This window comes from Giraffa tippelskirchi, chromosome 13 (assembly GCF_054371585.1).
Source record: "Giraffa tippelskirchi isolate mGirTip1 chromosome 13, T2T-mGirTip1v1.2.pri, whole genome shotgun sequence".
NCBI classification, from domain to species: Eukaryota; Metazoa; Chordata; class Mammalia; order Artiodactyla; family Giraffidae; genus Giraffa; species Giraffa tippelskirchi.
The window spans coordinates 6,984,235-7,002,614 of record NC_137287.1 but is presented as its reverse complement, the minus strand read 5'-3'; the positions used below and the strand labels follow the sequence as shown (position 1 = coordinate 7,002,614).

The window sequence follows — 18,380 nt, the reverse complement described above, 5'->3', positions numbered from 1 at the left end:
TAAGGGAACAGAAGGCTCAGCGGAGCACAAGGAGGAGAGAGGAGGGCGGCTTCCCGGAGGAAGAGATCCTGGAGCAGGCCCTGGGGCCGGAGCTGGTGTCCAGGAGGCGGAGAGACCGGCCTGAGTGGTGTGGAGGTGGCAGGGGTCCCGGGCTCCTGGATGACGGCTCTGAGTCACCGGACACCAGGCTGTGCTAGGGGAGGGACTTGGGAGCTGTATGTATGGAGGATTCTTGAGCAGGGGTGAGACAGGGGCAGACTGGCAGCCAAGTGCGGGGCCATCAGGGCAGGGAGAGAGGGGACCAGAGGCAGCAAGGCGAGGGCAGCAGGGGAGGCGGGGCGGAGGGAGATGCTGGACTCGGCGGCCCGGGTCACCGCTCACCGTGGATCCCAATCATGTGTTCCAGGATGAGCACTCTCTCGGCCAAAATCTTCAGGGCCTCCCGCAGCTGCTGCACCCCCTCGCCCTGGGGTGGAGGAAGCCGTGGGGTCAGGGCCGCCCTGTTCCAGCGTCCTGTCCCAGCCCGCCACTTCCCTCTTGTCACCATCATCAACCCAACGGCCACCACAGGCTAGAGACACCCCGGCACCAGGGCTGGGGTTCGAACTCCAGTTCACAGACACGGAACTTGAAGCCCAGACGGGGTGAAGAGTCCTGCGGCCCCACAGCCCGGAAATGGACAAGCCCGGGGCTCCACACAGGCCTGGCTGGCTCCAGCCTGAGCTCGCCTGCTCCCGTGGCCACCAGCTGCTCCCCGTGTGCCCTTCTTTCTAGAAAATATTCTGCTGTGGGCAGAGCACCTCATACGGGCCCATGGGTGGGAGGCGCTTTGCTGGTCTCCTTCCCGGTCCCACCCACCCGAGGGCAGAGCCGAGGCTTCCGTGGGAGGGCACAAAGATGGCGCCTCTGCGTTCCTGGGACCCGGCCTACACACGGCGAAGGACCTCGTGTGTCAGGACACGTGAATAGGCTGATTAATGGAGAAGACAAGATGACAAGGTCACTTTGGGAAAAAAAAAGTGATGGTAGAGAGGCAAGCCCCACCCCGGCGTCAGCAGCAAACAGGAACCTTTTTTTGGCTGGTGGAACATGACAGCTCTGTCATGACACTCAGATTAATTGAGCTTAAAGCAAAAGAAAACCGGAAAGCATGCTACTGAGTTATACAAGAGAGCTATTCCCATCAAAGACCATGAGAAGCCGGGCTGTGGGTAGTGTCTGGGATGGGGGTGTCCCCAGTGAGGAGCAGGGGCTCCAGGCCCCCTCTGTCAGGACCCAGTTAAGCCTCGGTCCCTGGGCCACAGGAGGCATGCTGATGAAACTGTGCAGGGGGAAGTCGTAGGTACCCTCCCAGTCTTCCATCGCAAGTGACCCCAGCATCCACATCTTTCTCCCACTGCCTCTTGTGCCCACCATGGCTGCCATGGTTCCAGCCTCTTCCCCTTTCTTCAGTCCCATAAGGACCTCTAGAAGGCCCCTTGATCCCAGCTTTACCCTCTCCAGCCCAGCCTGCCTCACACAGCTGCCCACCTCCAAGGCCCACCACCCGCGTCTCCAGACACCCCCAGCTTAACATCTCCCCAAGCTCAGTCAGGGGTTGCTGCATGCCCGCTGTGCTGGACATCTGGCTGAGCCCTGTCACACCAGGTGACTCATTCTCAGCTTGCCCCTCGCTCCCTTCACTCAACACCCTGGTCCTCAGCCTCCCCTCCACTTCCCAGAAGGTATGGTCCCTACAGCCACTCTCACGCTCCATCCTTGCCCCCACCCTGCCCCATCTTCCTCTGGCCGCTGTGTGCTCCCAACCTCCCTCTTCCATCCATCCTCTCCTACATCCACCAGACAGCTCTCCACCTGCCCATACACCCTTCAGTCCACCAGCACCGTGACCTTGGGCACGTCCGTGTGCCAGGCGCTGTCATGGGAGGGTCCTATCCCTGGAGAGAGACCCCACAGCCTGAGGCCTCCTTCAAACAGAGGGTCTCGTCCGCTGGTCCATGGCTCCTCCACCCTCTCTGGAGGGGTCTCCCCCGGGCCAGTCATCCCATCTGTGCTCCCCCACTGCAGCTGACTTCACACCGGGCTGCAGTCACTATTCACTCCACTGCCTCCCCTGCTGGGTGGGCCCCCACTCGCCCTGCGGCTGATGCCCCGCTCGGGATGTAGGTGTCGGTCCAGCTCTGCTGGACTGTCCTGCAAGGACACAGACGCGGCAGGAGGGAAGCACGGGCCCAGGGGCACAGTTACCTCAGCGGCGGCTTTCTCCTCCTCTTCCCCCTTCCCACCAGGCTCCCCCTGGGAAGAAAGTCATGCAGTCAGTGATGGGTGCCCAGCTTCTCTACCCCGGACCCTTGCACAGGCTGGCGTGGGCTTGACTTGAGGGGCTTAATTCTGTTTCTAGGGAGGGAGGAGTCAGGTTGGAACTCAGGTTCTGGCCTTTTCAGGGATCAAGTCCCCTGCCTTTCCCCTCTGTTTCCCTGACTCTAAAATGGGGGCCAGGGACTTTCCCAGTTGGTCCAGTGGTTGAGAATCCACCTTCCAGTGCAGGGGATGTGGGTTCAGTTCCTGGTCAAGGAACTAAGATCTTAACATGCTGCACTGCAACTAGAGAAACTATGCACTGCAACAAAGACCCAGAGCAGCCAAAATAAATAAATAAAATGTAAAAAAATTAAAATTTAAATAAATAAATAAAACGGGGCCAGTAATATCAGCCTCACAATAACACCTAGGAGGCCACTTACTCTTATGTGACTTTACCTCTCCGTGCCTCGGCTTTTCCATCTCCAAAATGGGGATAATAACAGTGCCTGCCTCACAGAGCTATTAGGAGGATTAAATAAATCACTCTCGATAACAAGCTTTGGGAAGGCCTGCCTTTGGAGGCTAACACTCCTGGATTTAAATCTTGGCTCTACTTTGGTCTAGCTGTGTGACCTTGGGCAAGTTGCTTAACCTCTCTGGGCCTCAGCTGCCAGTTCTGGCAAAGAGGGAAAATAAAGCACCATCTCCCAGGGGCACTGTGAAGCTTAAACCCACTAAGGATGAAGAGGGCCTCCACATAGAAGATGCTCCCCCTTCTCCCCCAGCCCTGTGCCTCTTAACTAGGGCACGTGCCCACTTCCTTGGCCCTGGAGATAGGGGCTGAGTCCTGTGAATTCTTATTTTTAAGATGGGAAATGAGTGGTCAGCTGTCTATGTCTATTCCTGGGAAGTTCAGAGAAAGCAAGGGACTCTGCAGGTCACACAGCACATTAACCCAGGGGCCTGGGCTCCTGGCAAAAGACCTTAGGACTCTCATCCAAGCCCCTCCAGAGGCAGCTATTTCAGTCCTTAGTTCATATACCCGGGGAGGGGGGTCCCCACTTCCCAAAGTCACCCCTTCCCAGCTTGGACAGCTGGCACTGCACCCACGTTGCCCGATTCTCTCCCTCTGCTCCGTCCTGGCTGGGCTGGATCTGGCCATACTCGGGGAGGCTGGGGGCCTGAGCTCAGCCAGGCTGCCTGGGGCAGACACCCACCCAGTTGATACCCTGGGCCTGCATCCGAGCCCATCGCCCTGGGGGTGGCCCCCACACACGGCCCCACACTTACAGACGGCCCCGTGGCGCCCCGCTCTCCAGCCAGGCCCTGCAGAAAATCAGACAAAGCAAGTTAAGCTTTGCCCTTCACAACCCCTTAGTCCTCTGCACGCCCTCTCCCTGCACTGGGCTCTGAAAATCTGAAAAACAGGACAGGAGGAGGGTGGGGGTAGAGGAAATGAGGGGGGTCCCACAATGGGGGCCTGTCCGTTCCTGGAGCCCCTGCCACTGGCCAGTGCATGACTGTGGGCTTCCACTGAGTCCTCCATCTTCTCATCTGTGAAATGGGCCAATGCCAAGTATGGTCATCACTTGGAGAAGGCATGTGCGTGTGTGCGTGCTCAGACGTGTCCGACTCTCTGTGACCTCATGGACTGCAGCCCCCCAGGCTCCCGTCCATGGGATTCTCCAGACAAGAACACTCAAGGGGGTTGCCATCGCCTTCTCCAGGGATCAAACTCTAGTCTCCTGTGTCTCCTGCACTGGCAGGCAGATTCTTCACAGTCTGAGCCACCGGGGAAGCCCTTGGAGAAGGGAAATGGATGACCACGCACACATCCCCCCAGCACTCGGGAAGGGCCCTCCGAGAATGAGTGACAGAAATGGTGATCTTAGGCTTCCCTGGTGGCTCAGATGGTAAATAATCCACGTGCCAGTGCAGGAGACCCAGGTTTGATCCCTGGGTTGGGAAGATCCCCTGGAGAAGGGAATGGCAACCCACTCCAGTATTCTTGCTGGGAGATGCCATGGACAGAGGAGCCTGGAGGAGCCGGGCAGACTACAGTCCATGGAGTCGCAAAGAATCAGACATGACTGAGCCACTAACACTACTCCTACTAGTGTTGAAGGCGAGGGTCCCCATGGGCTCCTGGAGCCCCAGACCTGCGCATCGGGCCATCCTCCAGCACCCTGACCTGGCCGGCCAGGAGGCGCCCCCACTCAACCTCTCCAAAGTGGAACTCCTGGTCTGCCCCCGGCCCAGCCATCTGACCCCCACCCTGCGGTCTCTCTTTTGCATGAAATGGCTCTGCGGCTCACAGCTGCTCCTGTATGCACCTCGCAGTTAACCTTCCCCTTCCCGCCCTCACCGAATTTATTCCATCAGCCAGACCTGTCAGGTCCACTTTCTATATACGTCTGTTTCCTCTGCGCTGCCCCAGCCTCCTCCCTGGTCTCCCTGCTCCACTTCCCCGCCCCCGCCTTCCACTCTTCAAGCCACAGCCAGAGGGGCCCTGGAAAGACGAAAATGGGGTCCTGGACTCTCCCTCCCTGAAACTCGATAAGCCCCCCTTTCACTGTGACCCAGGTCCGCGCATTGGCTCTGCAGGTACCGTCCTGCCCACTTCCCTCCCACCTCACCTCCCCGGACACGCGCCTTCGTTCAGGACCCCCCTGGTGTTTCCCAGCCTCAGGACCTTTGCACTTACGCTTCCATTTACCTGAAATGCTCTTGGCATCTTTGTGTGACTGCTCCTGTCTGGGTCCTTGGGTCTCAGTCGAAGCCTCACCTTCTCCTATCTGTCACCCCCCATCACCCCCCTCCTGTCGCTGTAGGTCCTGTCCCAGTCACTCTCTATCACATCTGTCTCCCCCCTCAGACTACCTGCTAGCAGAGGGCAGGGACCCTGAGAAAGCCGGAGAGGGGCCTGGAGTGACCCCGGCCCTGCCGGGACCCCCGCTCTGCTCCCCTGCTGGGTGACTCTGGCAGATGACAGAACCTCTCTGAGCCTCTGCGTCCCCTTCACTGCTGGGATAACACAATGGGGACCCTAAAAGGAGGTGGCATGAGCAGGTGGGGGGGAAGGGTCGGGGACACCATCATCTCCAACCTTGACTGTTGCTGTGGGCTTCGGTCTCTGGAGGGGGTCCTACTGCCCCCAGCCCTTCTCACGCACGAGAGCCTCTGCCAGCCTCACACCCCCTCCTGCCCTTTCATCAGAGGTGGCCTGTCCAGGCTTGCAGTGGGGGGCCCGCTTCTCAGTCACCCCCAACCCCTCCCACCCAGGCCCAAGTTCCAGGGAACCTGAAGCCCTCGGTCTGGATGAACAGCAGGAAGCTCTGTGCAGGCACCCCCAAATGAAGCCCTTCCCGCCTTGGTGTCCAAAGTAATCCCCTCCTCCGTGTGACGTGCCCCCCAGACCTCTGGGGCCCTGAAGCACAAGGCACTTCCCCCTGGCACTTTATTTCTCTTTTATTCCCTGTAACAACCTACCAGGAACACCCCATCTTAGCAGCTGAGGAGCCGGAGCCCAGAGAGGCTGTCTTTTTTCCTAAGGTCACACAGCCGAGGAGGCAAAGTAAGCTGGGGGTTGGGGCTGCACCGTCAGGCTTCAGAGTGCCCCCCCGCACAGGCAACTCCCATTGAAGATTGGCCACAGCTGTGATCCTGGCCCAGCTCCACACACCGCCTGCATGACCTCGGGTTAGCTCATCTATGAAATGGGAACGATGCTAACTTCTCTGGGGCACAGGTAGGGTGGGCAGCAAAGGGCTGTTGCTAAGAAAGCCAGGATCCCATGCCTGCCTTCCCCTAGGGCCCACCTGGACTCAGGTGGGGACCAGCCAGGTGGGCTGGTTCCTTCCTGAGCAACTGTGCTGGTAAGAAGCCTGGCTCCTCCCTTCCAGGGGAGACAGTCCCCTCACCCTTGCCAGAGATGGGCGAGACCTTACCTGGGATCCAGGCACACCCGGGGGTCCAGGGGGGCCGTGTGGTCCAGGGGGACCTGCCGGCAGAGTCACAGATGGTCACCTGGAGCCAGAGAAGCCCCTACCCCCTCATCGGCTCTGGAGAGGGGCCCTCCCACCCTGGCCCCCGCCCTGGGTCTGTCTCTTTGGGCAGCACAGAAAGGGGAGGTGAATACATGGTGAGGGAGGGGCCATGGGCTCCCTGGCCCCCTGCCCACCCCTAGAGTGGAGAGCCCACTGCGAGCCCCTCTCCCTGCCTGCACCCCCTACACCACAACCCATTCCTGTTCCCACAGCCTCATCCACGGGGTGGAGGGGCGCCTGCAGCCCCTCCCCAGCTGGTCAGTCCTCGGGCAAATCTCCCTCGAGCCTGCCCTGCCTTGGGACCTCAGACCTCACCTCTCTGAGGCCATCCTTCTTGCTTGGGTTACTACAACTGCTACCTACCACCTGGAGTGGTGGTCACCCATCCACGCAGCCCCCCTCCCAGAGTGACTTTTCAGACAGGTCCCTCTCAGCCCAGCCTCCTCCACCTTCATCAGCCAAACACCCTCCTGGAAAGTCCCTCTGGGTCCATGCCTTTGTGGTGGGTGTTCCTTCCTCCTGGAGTGTCCCCATCCCCTCCACATCCCAGCAAACTCTTTCCCACTAACCTCAGGCTGAGCGTCACCTCCTCCAGGAAGGATTCCAGGCCCTACCCCCACCTCTTCTCTAGGCAAATCCCTGACAGTGACCAGCCACTGCCTCTGGCCACTACTGGTTTGAATGCCAGCCTCCCCCCTGGGCCAGGGAGCCCCCAGAGGATCAGGCCAGGCCCGACTGGTGCAGTGCAGGGTGTGGTGTTTGTGACTAAATGCCCAAATATTTGGAACAGTGAGGTCTCTGTGCCCCCTGGGCTGCTAGCCTGTACCAGAGTGCCCTCTGGCATGCCTAGGGAGGACCTACAGGAAAGTGCACCCCTGGGTGGGGTGACGGTCTGGATGCAGTCTAGCTAAAAGACAAACACCCTCCCAGCGCCCACCTCAACGCTACCTTTTAAATGGGGCCACCCTGGCCCAGCTGTGAGCCCAGCCCTGCTTTCTGGGATCCTACGGGATTCACCAACAGCAGGAGGGTACCATCCGCCTTCTCCACTAGAATGTAAGTACCATGAGGACAGAAATCTTTCGTTCATCTAAGGATCCCAGGAACCCAGAACACTGGCCAGCTCGTAGGAGGTGCTTAGTGGGTTATTTCCTGACTACATGAGACACTGAACGACTGGCAGGGAATGAGTGCCCGGCCTGGAGCTGAATCAAGAGGCGCCCCCACCCCCGCGGGCGCCCAGGGCCTCTGTTGCTCATTCATTCAGGGGTAGAACCTGTCAGAGGAGACGGCCACACACCTGGGCTCTGGCCCCACCCCTCACCCCCCTCCTTCCGCAGTGAGGGTCCCATCCCCTCTCCCAGGACCCTGCTTTCTGCCTGAAGGCCCAGGGCCCCCATCTCTCCCAGGCAGCTGCCCCACCAGCTCCCTCGGTCTCCCCACCCACTATCACCTATGCAGACCTCCTGGACCTAGGCCTCTGGAACCCAGAGCACCCCTGCTTCATATGGGTGTCAGGCCACCCAGAAACACTGTGTCCAGTCCCAGGGGAGCTGCCACTCATGAGCAGCAGGCCCCCACTCAAGCCGCTGCTGGCTGGGGCAGACCCAGTGCCCTGCCAAGGCCATGAGCCCCCAAGCGGCCTCCTCGAGACCCCTGGCCCAGGTGAAGCCCAGAAGTGGGTACCAGTGGAGACCAGCTGATGCTGCTGCCCTCTGCACTCACCCGGGGGGCCAGGGGGACCCCGGGGCCCTGGGACGCCCGCCAACACTGTGTCCACGGCTGCGGAGGCCAGCTGCACGTCTCCACCTGCGGGAAGGGCAGAGTGGCCTGTGACCCACAGGACAGGGCCGGCGGGGCTGGGGGGCTAGAGCTGAGTCCCCCAGAGCCAGGAAGAGCAGCCCTGACCCTGCTGGGCCTCACTGCAGCTACTGCTCCCTTGGCTCAGAGGCGCTCCCTCATGTGTAGTCACTTGGTCGTGTCCGACTCTTTGTGACCCCATGGACTGGGGCCCGCTGTCCATGGGATTCTCCAGGCAAGAGTATTGGAGTGGGTTGCCGTTTCCTTCTCTGGGCGATCTTCCCGACCCAGGGATCGAACCTGGGTCTCCTGCATTGCAGGTAGATTCTTTACTGTCGAGCCATCAATACGGAGGCCAAATCAGAGGGCAGGGGAAGCCCTGTGGGCTCTGTTTAAAGTACAAACCTCTTCCTGAAAATTCCAGGTCCCGAGACTCCCCACCTCGCCTTGCTCACTTCCCTGCTGTCCAGGCCGGACTCTGTTCCAGGCTCTCCTCCACATGCCCATCCCGACACACCTGACTAGCTCACTCTTGTGGGGCCTCCTCCAGGAAGCCCTCCCTGACCACTTGTCTGAGCCACGGGGCCCCAGGGCCGGGTGGGGTCTGCCTCATGGCCTGAGTCCCTCCAGGGTGAGCTCCATGTGACCTCACCCTGTGCTGTCCTCAGACCCAGAAGCAGACAGCCAGGCTTGGAAACATCTGGGCTGGGGGTGGCTGCCTCTGCCTTTCCCCACCTACCCCCACCACAGAAGCCAGGGCAGCCCTTCCATAGGCCTCGTGGCCGATGGGCCTCCTACAGCCGCTCAGTGCTGGCTAACCAGGTGCCTCCACCGGGGAACCTCCCCACCAATACTCCTCCTAAACGTTCACATCTGGGCCCGCCAGGAAGGCTGCCTTCTCTTGCGGACCCTGGGCCTGGGGAAGGAGGGTCCTGTCTGAGGTGGGGCTCCGAGCCCTCAAGGCGGTCAGCGGCAGATGTGGGGCATCACTCCCAGGTCCGGGCGGCTGAGCTCTCCTGGCCTAGGGATGCCGGGCGGTTGAACCCTTAGACCTCCCCAAGGTACTAAACAAGCGTCACCCATTCTCCTCCAACAAGGGGTACCACACGAGAGTGAGACGTTTGGGTGGCCAGTGACTTCTTTTCTCTGGCCCCTGCACACACGGAGGGCAGCCTAGGCACCCCGATCGCCTTGGGAATGAGTCCTTCCCTAGTGGCTGGGAGCTGTGTACCCCAGAGCAACTCCGTCAGGATGTATTACCACCCTTGCTCTAGGGATGGGGAAACGGAAGCTGGAGCGGGCCCCTGTGAGTCAGTCGCTGCCCGGGGAACGGGGCGGACAGGGCGGAGGTGGGTGGGGGGCACGGAGCAGGAGGGGGCTTGGGTTTCTCTGACGGCTGACCAAGAGGTCCCTGTGCCCCCACGGTGCCCGGGATGTCACCCACTCAGAATGCCAAGTCAATCTCATCACCCGCTTCTTAAAACCTTTCTCGTTTCTCAGGGCCCTTAACCAAAGCCGCTCCCTCCATGGGCCGCAGGCCCCACCCCCGCCCCATCTGGGGTGCCCTCCCTGGACCTGCCCTCCCCCCATGCTCAGGGCGGCGGGTTCTGTGTGTGCTCAAGGGCGCCCTCTTGTGCTAGACTGTGGCCCCTGCAGGCAGGAGACTTGTTTGCTCACTGCTGTATCCCGGAGGTTAAAACACACAGTCCCACACGTGGGAAGCGCTCCATCCATCAGCGCCTGTCAAGTGGCCTACAGTGAGGGGATTTGTGAAGAGCACAGGGGTGACGGATGACCTTGGTGGTGGTATTGTCACCAGGGGGTCCCCAAGGCCAGGCCAGAGAGCAGAGGGACATCAGGGGGGTCAGACCCCAGGGGCAAGAGCTGAGCACAGAGGCAGGGACAGGCCCCCTGGGGCCAACAGTGGGGTTGGGGGACCAACCCCCACCTAGGCTACCCCGTCCCCCCACCCGGCAAAGCTGAGGCCCCACTCACGGACAGTCTGCTCCACAGGGTCCTTTTAGGGGGGTGGACCCTCCAGATTCTGGCCCGCCCTCCCACCCCAGCCCTCAAGCTTGACACTCACTGTCCTTGTCCGTCGGTGGCTGCAGGGAGTAGAGGACGCCTTGGGGGCCGTTTGGAGGGAGGCCTGGGCTGCCTGCTGGGCCAGGGGGCCCGGGGGGACCAGGGCGCCCCATCTCTCCAGGAAGCCCACGGGGCCCTGGAGGCCCCAAGAGGCCTGCGGTGGAAAAGAGGAGTCACAGGCGGGCCGGGCCTCGTGACTGACATTACAGAGATGAGAAATAGACCTGGGAGGGCAAGGTGGTGGCCGCTAGTTCCAGAGCCTCCCTGGAGGGCTGTCCTGGGATGTAATGAAATGACTTCCCCTCCCCAGCCAGTGCAGAGGGGACCCAGGGCAGCCAGGTGGGAGGCCAGGGAGGTCAGGTCAGTGAAGTCAGCGGAGGCTGTGGCCAGATGACCTCAGCCCTGGGGTAGGGGCAGCAAGGGTGGCTGCCAGCCTGGCCCAGCCCCGTATCTGCCCCGACAGGGTCCAGGAGCAGCTGTGTGACCTCTAGGCATTGTTTACATGGCGGAGCACAACCTCCAGCCCCCAGCAGCCCCACCCCCACAGCTGGAGCCTTCTCCTCCCATAGTCCCGGGTGAGACCAGGCCCTAAAGTGCTTGGAAGGAGGCTGCCCTGGGAGGTGGTGGTGGGAGGGAGGGAACCTGGAGCCCTGCTAGATGGCAGTCATCAGCCCCACCAAGAAAGAGGGTGTCTAGGATGCCTCACCTGCTCGGACAGGGGAGAAACCCCAACCCCCTTCCCCCAGTGGACGAAGTCACGTCGGGGTATGTGTATGGGTGGGTGTCCTTACCAGGAGGTCCCGCTGGGCCCTTTTCTCCTGCCTGACCCCGGTCACCTTTGGAGCCTGGGGGACCCGCAGGCCCTGGTGGTCCCGTCTGTCCAGGGGGCCCTGGGAATAGAATGAAATGAGGCCTGAGAACATTGTGGGCTGAGCTGCCTCCATTGGCTCCACGCTAGACGACCTCGCTGTCTGGTCAGACCTGCCTCCAAGAACCCTGCACACCTGGACCCTGTCCCCCCACCTGCCATGGGCAAAGGGACCACATCATTCATCACAGTATACAAACCAGTTTTGTTCCTGTTCACTTCTATGATCTCAAGAGCTACTCGTGTTCCCATTTGACAGGTGGGGTAAACTGAGGCTCAGAAAGATGTGGCCCCTTGCTCAAGGTAGGAGCACCAGGCTGTAAATGAGTCAGAACCCTCTCTCCACGTCCTGCTGTCTCTTTGCTCAGGCTCGGGGACTGGGATTCAGGCAAAGATCATCCCAATAAGGCCTCCTTAGAGACCCCAGGAAGCTCTGAAGGACTCGCCTTGCCCTCTGGGAATCTCCAGGTCCCCAGGGCGGGCAAGAGTAGATGGAGAGGCAGGAGGCCCACTGTGTGGCCTGCAGACAGCCCCTTCTCCCTCGGAGAGGCCTGGACCTGGGGAGGATGCTCAAAAAATTCTTGCTGAACAGATGGAGGGCTCTTCGGGGACCCCGCTGGGGCTGCCAGTTTCCAGAGATTCCCACTGGGTCTCTGGGATTCCAAGATGCACCCAGGTGTAACCATTTGTAGGGTTTGTGCTCCACCTGGTGGCTATATTGGGAACGACATGCCCCATAAGAAGAACATTGCCGTGGGAGAACGGAGGCCCCCCTCCCAGCCCCTCCCCTCCAGAGAACGCTGGGGCCCAGGGCCTTCAGCAGAGGAGAACCCCCACCTTCCCCCTGACCTCTGCTCCCTCTTCAGTCCCAGAAGAAGGATTTGAAGAAGACAGGCCTTCTGGGGGTGAGACTCTGGGGAGGGTGGCTAGAGAGGTGGGCCTGGGACCCGGGGCAAGTAAGCGGCCCCCTCCTCCCATAGCGGCCCGAGCTCACCCTCCACACAGCCTCCAGGCCCTGCAGAAGCCTGCAGAGTATCTGCTGCTTCCCTGGTCTCGGACCGGCCACCGGCGGTCAGCTCTCCCACTGCTGGGGGTCTGCAGGCAGGGAGGGTTCAGAGTTGAGTCTGGGCCGGGCTGCTAAGAGGCTGGGGGCTCAACTGGGGGACAGCAGGAGGAAGGGCGTCCCCTGCAAAGGGCTCCGGTGGGGCTGTGAATTGAGTCAAAACGGCACTGGATCGCTGGGTGACCCCAGGGGTCACTTCTCTGAGACTCAGTTCTCTCTCCCGTAACCCGAGCTTTACGAGCCCACTGGAATGATTAGCCATGATATCTGTCCAGACTAGAGTGATATAAAAATACTGAATAACTGGCACAGCACAGATCCTGACCAGTCAGACGAGACCTCAGCCTTAAACCCTGGAGTTCAGCCACACAGACGGTGGCGGCTACACCTCCGCTCAGGGTAAAGTCCCAGCACAGTCCCGGGCACGCGGTGGGCATTTAACAATCCTAACTATAGTATTACAGTTTACTATTACTGTTCTGCAGGCCTGGAAAGCCCAGTCCGATGGAGAGAGACTGCAGAGAGAAATTTACCCCTGACTTCAAAATGTGGTGGGAAGAGTGAAAGCAACAGACCAGTGGGTGTCCTCCAACGCTGGTCAGAGAGGATCCCCCAGAAGGTTGGGGGGAGGCAGTAAGCTCCCCACCCCTGGCGGTGTGCAGGCAGGGGCTGCTGTAAAATCGAGCCAATCAAGGATGAGCTGGGCTGGGGGCCTACGTGTAGATGCTAAACGGCAGCAGGGCAGCCGGTGAAGACAGTAGCTGGACTGCAAGACAGTAGGGAATGGTGAGGACTGTGGCAAACTGCATAGCTTGAATGAGATCTGTGGGGGCAGCCATGACTTAGCTGTAACCAAGTCTTTCTTTTTTTTTCGATATTTTTTTGGCCACATCACACAGCATGTGGGATCTTAGGGACAGAACCTCACCCCTTGCATTGGAAACACCAGGGAAGTCCCAGCCAATTGTTTCTATAAGGGACTGCCAACCCCAATGACCAGCTCTTCCATTTTTCTAAGAGAAATGAGAAATCCTGACTTTTATGTGAAATCCCCCAGGTTTTAAATGTTAGCTCAGTTTTCCAAAATGCCCTTTGTATGACCGACTGGTGGAGGCCCTGGGAGGCCTCCCCTCGCCCCGACCCCTGCCCCCTGCCGGCCTCACTCACCGGCTGGGCCTGTGGGCCTTCTCCTCTGTGGCCCGGGGTGGGCAAGCGGGATGGCGTCAGGGAGGAGACCCTCGTTCCAGGGTGGTGGGGTGTTCTGGGGCGTCGGCAGGTCATTGTCTGGGCCCGAGGGCTGCTCCGCTGCTTCCAGAAGGAGAACCTGGGCCACAGAAGGGCAGAGGGTCAGGCCCGGGGCACGGGTGAACAGGTACGTGAGCCCCAAGGGACCAGCAGCCGCCCGCTGCTCACCACTGTCCCCCCACTGGAATGTTCTCCCACCCCGCCCCCACCCCTTCCCATCTCAGGAAGCCCTCCTGACCCTCGGGCTCAGGCAGGGCCCCTGCGGACATGTTCAGAGTCACCATACTTCTCTCCTAGAGTGGCCGTCACAGGAATTAGGCTGTGCCTGTCTGAATAATGACCATGGTCACCCCCACTTCACTGGTTCTTCCCTAGAGAGGGACCAGGCAGGCTTGTCCCCCACACTGTCTGACTCAGGGCATAAATGTGGTCAGGGAATGTTTGTGGCTGGCTGGATGGGTGTGAGGGAGAGATGGACAGAGGGAAAGAAAAGGGAAGGGAAGGGAAGGGAAGAAGAGGAGAAAAGAGAGGAAAAGAAAAAGGAGAAAGAAAGAATAAATGGGCCCAGCGCGGTGCCTGAGTTTAGCAGGAGCTCCAGGGAAACAAAGGTGGCCATGGTTACTCAGGGTCAGCCTGGAAAGCAGCCCATCCTCTCCCCCAGAGGAAAGCAGGGGTTAAAACCCAGAAGGACACAGAGCCTCAGTAGGGAGACTCTTCCTAATTCATGGCACCTGGGAGCCAGGAGGGCTTCCCTGGTGGCTCAGCCAGTAAAGAATCCGCCTGCAGTGCAGGAGACCCCGGTTTGATTCCTGGGTCGGGATGATCCCCTGGAGAAGGGATAGGCTGCGCACTCCAGCATTCTCGGGCTTCCTTGGTAGCTCAGATGGTAAAGAATATGCCCGCAACACGGGAGCCACAGGAGACATGGGTTCGATCCCTGGGTGGGGAAGATCCCATGGAAAACGGCATGGCAACCGACTCCAGCATTCTTGCCTGGAGAGTGCCATGGACAGAGGAGTCTGGCTGGCTACAGTCCACGGGCTCGCAAAGAGTCAGACACGACTGAGTGACTAACACTTTCACTGATCAAAATTGTACTTGGGGCTTCCCAGGTTGGCACAGTGGTCAAGAATCCGCCTGCCAATGCAGGAGAGGTGGATTCGATCTCTGGATTGGGAAGATTCCCTGGAGAAAGAAATATCCACCCACTCCAGTCTTCTTTCCTGAAGAATTCCATGGACACAGGAACCTGGTGGGCTCCAGTCCATGGGCTCACAAAGAGCCGGACAGGACCGAAGCCACTTAGCGCACAGCACAGGGAGCCAGGAGGTCCGGCTGTTCCCAAAGAGGCCAGCAGGGGGCGCCGCACACCGGGCTCTGCACAGGGCCGGCGGGCAGGTGCTAACCCACGTGGACCCACGCACCCCAGAAAAGGGGGGCACGGGGGTTCCCCCGCCATATCAGATGGAGCCTGGCTTCCCGTCCCAATCTGCCAGACAGGAAGGAAGAAGTCCAGCGTCTCCCGTCCGTCCCCACCCCCGCCTCCCCACCCGGCTCTTAGAAACCCGAACCCCACATCCGGCCGCTGAGATGAAAGCGTTCCGAGGACGCGGGGCTGAGGGTGGGCCTGTCTGGGGGCCTCTGGGAGCGGAATCGCTGGCGTCTAATTCTGCAGATGCTGCTGGCGTCCAAGCTCCAGCCCCTGGCCTATACCCCACCCCACCCTACCCTGCGCCCACCCCAACCACCAGAGTCCTGCTGCTGCTGCTGCTAAGTGGCTTCAGTCGTGTCCGACGCTGTGCGACCCCATAGACGGCAGCCCACCAGGCTCCGCCGTCCCTGGGATTCTCCAGGCAAGAACACTGGAGTGGGTTGCCAGTTCCTTCTCCAATGCTGCAAGTGAAAAGTGAAAGTGAAATCACTCAGTCGTGTCCGACTCTTAGCTACCCCATGGGCTACAGCCTACCAGGCTCCTCTGTCCATGGGATTTTCCAGGCAAGAGTACTGGAGTGGGGTGCCATTGCCTTCTCCACCAGAGTCCTGGGGCACCTTAATTCAAGGAGGACCCGATGGGCCCTCGGGCCTCTCCCAGGGCCCTTCGGCCTGCCTGTGGCCCTCGCTAGCCCTCCTGCCTAGAGCCCACGGCCCCCCCAAACCTCCACCTGCCCCCGTCCCCTCCTGAAGCCCCCCACAACAGCCGTGGGTGAGGACCTCATGCAAGGTAAACCCGGCCGAGCTCACCCCCCCTAAAAACCACCAGAGACGCCACACAGATGGTACAGGTGACCACCTCGGCCTCCCCGGCCTCCCCTGCGTCTCCTCCACCGGCTCTGCTCCAGCCGCCCTGAACTCGTCCAGCTGCTCAGGCCGAGACCTCCCCACCCCTGCTGCGAGCTGGTGCTCCAGCAGTGCCCTCCACCAGCACCGCCCCTGCCCCCAGCCCCTGGAAGATTCTGAGACTCGGAGAGCTGTCCCCTCCTCCCTGAGTCTGTCTGACCCTCTGGGCAGAAGCGGTGTCCCCTCAGCCCCTGTACAGTCACTTTGGAGCAACGCCACCGGCCCCGCCTTTGGGTGTCAGGACCATCTGGGGAGGGGGGCCCTCCTCGCTCTTGGTCCCCAGGCCCCTACACACGTTAAGTACTGTGTGATGGGGGAGGAGGCTCAGGCCCTGCCACCAGCCAGGCTAGTTCGAATCCCAGCTCTCCCACTAGATAGCCGTGATATGCAAGCATCATGACCTTTGTGGGCCTCAGTTTTCCCATCAGCAAAATGGGGGTGATAACACTGACCCTGCAGGGCCACAGAAGATCAGGGGCGCACAGCCCAGTTACTCCTGCTGATGGTGTGCGGCGGGGAGCCACAGGAAAAAATGGCTGCCTTCACAGCGCCCAGGCCTGGGCTGGGCTGTGGTTTCCTGGGTGCACAGAAAGAGTCCTTCTGAACGTCTCCTCCCATCAGCTCTGCAGTGTCCCTGGGCCTGGGTGACAAAGTTTCCCAAGACCCTTGGGAACAAAGTGGCACCCCAGATCTCAGGTCCCCATCTGCATTGGGTGGGTGGGCTCCTGCCCCGTGAGGCTCTGGCAACCTCCCAGGCCCCTGTCTCTCAGTCCCTCCCATTTCTGGTCCTTACAAGGGCTCATGAAACAGGAAGGGCCACTGCAGCCACGTCAGAGGCGAGGTGGAAAGAGACGCTCAGAGACCACAAGGGACTTGCCCAAGGTCACCCAGCAAGGCGGCGTGGGGCCAGGGCCCCGTGTGGCGCCTCATCCACCTCTCCACAGCTGGGCTGCAGCCCTGGCCTCAGTGGAGCTTCACGGAGGCCCTGAGAAGGGGAGCAGTGGGCTCAGACCCACAGCAGCTTGGGGGTGGAAACTCCTCGCCGAGGGGAGGGTTACAATTCCTGCCCCAGCCACTGAGGGGACGTCCACTGGGAAGCTGACCGGCCATGGCCAAGGGGTGGAGCTGGGGGGGACAGGGCAAGGAGACTTGGCTGTCGAGGTAGGGGATGGGGGCCCCGGGACCGTGGGCGAGAGGCTGGGGGTGGGACGTGTCAGGACCTGGTGGCCAGGACTTGGGGGCAGGACGTGAAGGCCGGGGTGGCCCTGTCACTAGCCTGGCTTGGGCGATAGTAAGCCACCATTCAAACAGGGGCACAGGAAAGAATGGGTTTGGGGGTGAAGGTGACCGGCTTGGGGGGTGAATTGAGATACAGCATCTTGGTAGAGGTGGGGAGGAATCCTCCAGGTGAACATATATAATGGGAAGGAGCTAGGAGTGGGGGTGGGGGGGTGGCTTGGAGGGATCAGGGTGGGGGCACCCAGACTGGGCTAGTGGGCTCTTTTCGTGGTAGGGCTCCCAGGACCCTCTGCCTCCAATCTCACCCCTGCACAAAAGACCGAGCTCACTCCTTCCTGGGGCACCTCCCTCACAGACACCAAGGCCCACAGAGCCCATGGACCCAGGCAGAGGAGCCACAGGCACCGTCAAGTTAGAAGCAGCCCACACCAGTTTGGCCGTGGCCAACCTCCCGGAGAGACTGACCCGTTTCTGCCGGGCATGAGCTCACTGGGGCGGGCAGCAGTGGGCGGCGTGGGGACTCAGCTGAGAAAACCAGACTCCAGCCAGCCTTCCTTCTCAGGGGCTCTGATGACGTCATTGTGGCCTGGCTGCTTGGCCAGGACACCACCCTCCTGCACCAGAGACCAGTCCTCACCCAGGGAAGTCCCCTCCGGCTCCCTCCCACTTGGTCTGGTCCTTGGAGTCAGAGTGTAAACTGAGAGGGGGAAGAGGAAGGAAGGCAGGAAATTTTTTTCTGCTGGCTTTCTACCCCACAATCCCCCAACAGCCGCTCCAGCCCGTCCCAGGAAGGGGGTGGGAGGAATCTAGATCAGCTCCTAGGTTTGGATCCTTAAGCAACTCGGGCACTGCAGGGAGTGAAGATGGAGCAGTCCTTTGTGGTTGCCTGGCCTCCAACCATCTCCTCTCCCTTGGCTCCAGATCCCTTACTGTGAGTCAGTGAGAATGCCCCAAAGGAGGAATCATCACTGGCCAATTACTCATTTTCCCAGCTCCCTCGTACCTAGGAGGTGGGCATATAAGCCTAGTGTTGGCCAATGAGACATAATGAATTTCTTGGGATACTTTGCTTCACCCTCTACTTCCTGCCTTTGAACAATGTATAAGGATGTGAGGCTTTGAGCTGAAGAAGCCACTTTGTAACCATGAGGCACTGCCATGAGGGACTCCGGTGGCTCAGACAGTAAAAAGTCTGTCTGCAGTGCAGGAGACCAGGGTTCAATCCCTGGGTCAGGAAGATCCCCTGGAGAAGGGCATGACAACCTACTCCAGTATTCTTGCCTGGAGAATTCCAGGGACAGAGGAGCCTGGCAGGCTACAGTTCTTGGGGTCGCAAAGAGTTGGACACAACTGAGTGACTAATGCTTTAGCACTGACTGACATAAGCACAAAA

The 18,380-nt window shown here is 60.3% G+C and overlaps 1 protein-coding gene across 2 annotated transcripts in view; it reads right to left on the bottom strand.

Moving 5' to 3' along the window:
- Positions 1-18,380, bottom strand: part of COL26A1 (collagen type XXVI alpha 1 chain) — a 164,104-nt gene that overhangs the window by 1,974 nt on the left and 143,750 nt on the right. For both annotated transcript variants that reach the window (XM_081556228.1, XM_081556227.1), the window contains exons 5-12: positions 13,334-13,490; positions 11,027-11,125; positions 10,237-10,389; positions 8,076-8,159; positions 6,252-6,304; positions 3,595-3,630; positions 2,248-2,295; positions 382-466 (exon numbers count right to left, since the gene is read on the bottom strand). In XM_081556228.1, coding sequence (XP_081412354.1) covers positions 382-466; positions 2,248-2,295; positions 3,595-3,630; positions 6,252-6,304; positions 8,076-8,159; positions 10,237-10,389; positions 11,027-11,125; positions 13,334-13,490 — 715 coding nt within the window. The remainder of the gene's footprint in view (positions 1-381; positions 467-2,247; positions 2,296-3,594; positions 3,631-6,251; positions 6,305-8,075; positions 8,160-10,236; positions 10,390-11,026; positions 11,126-13,333; positions 13,491-18,380) is intronic.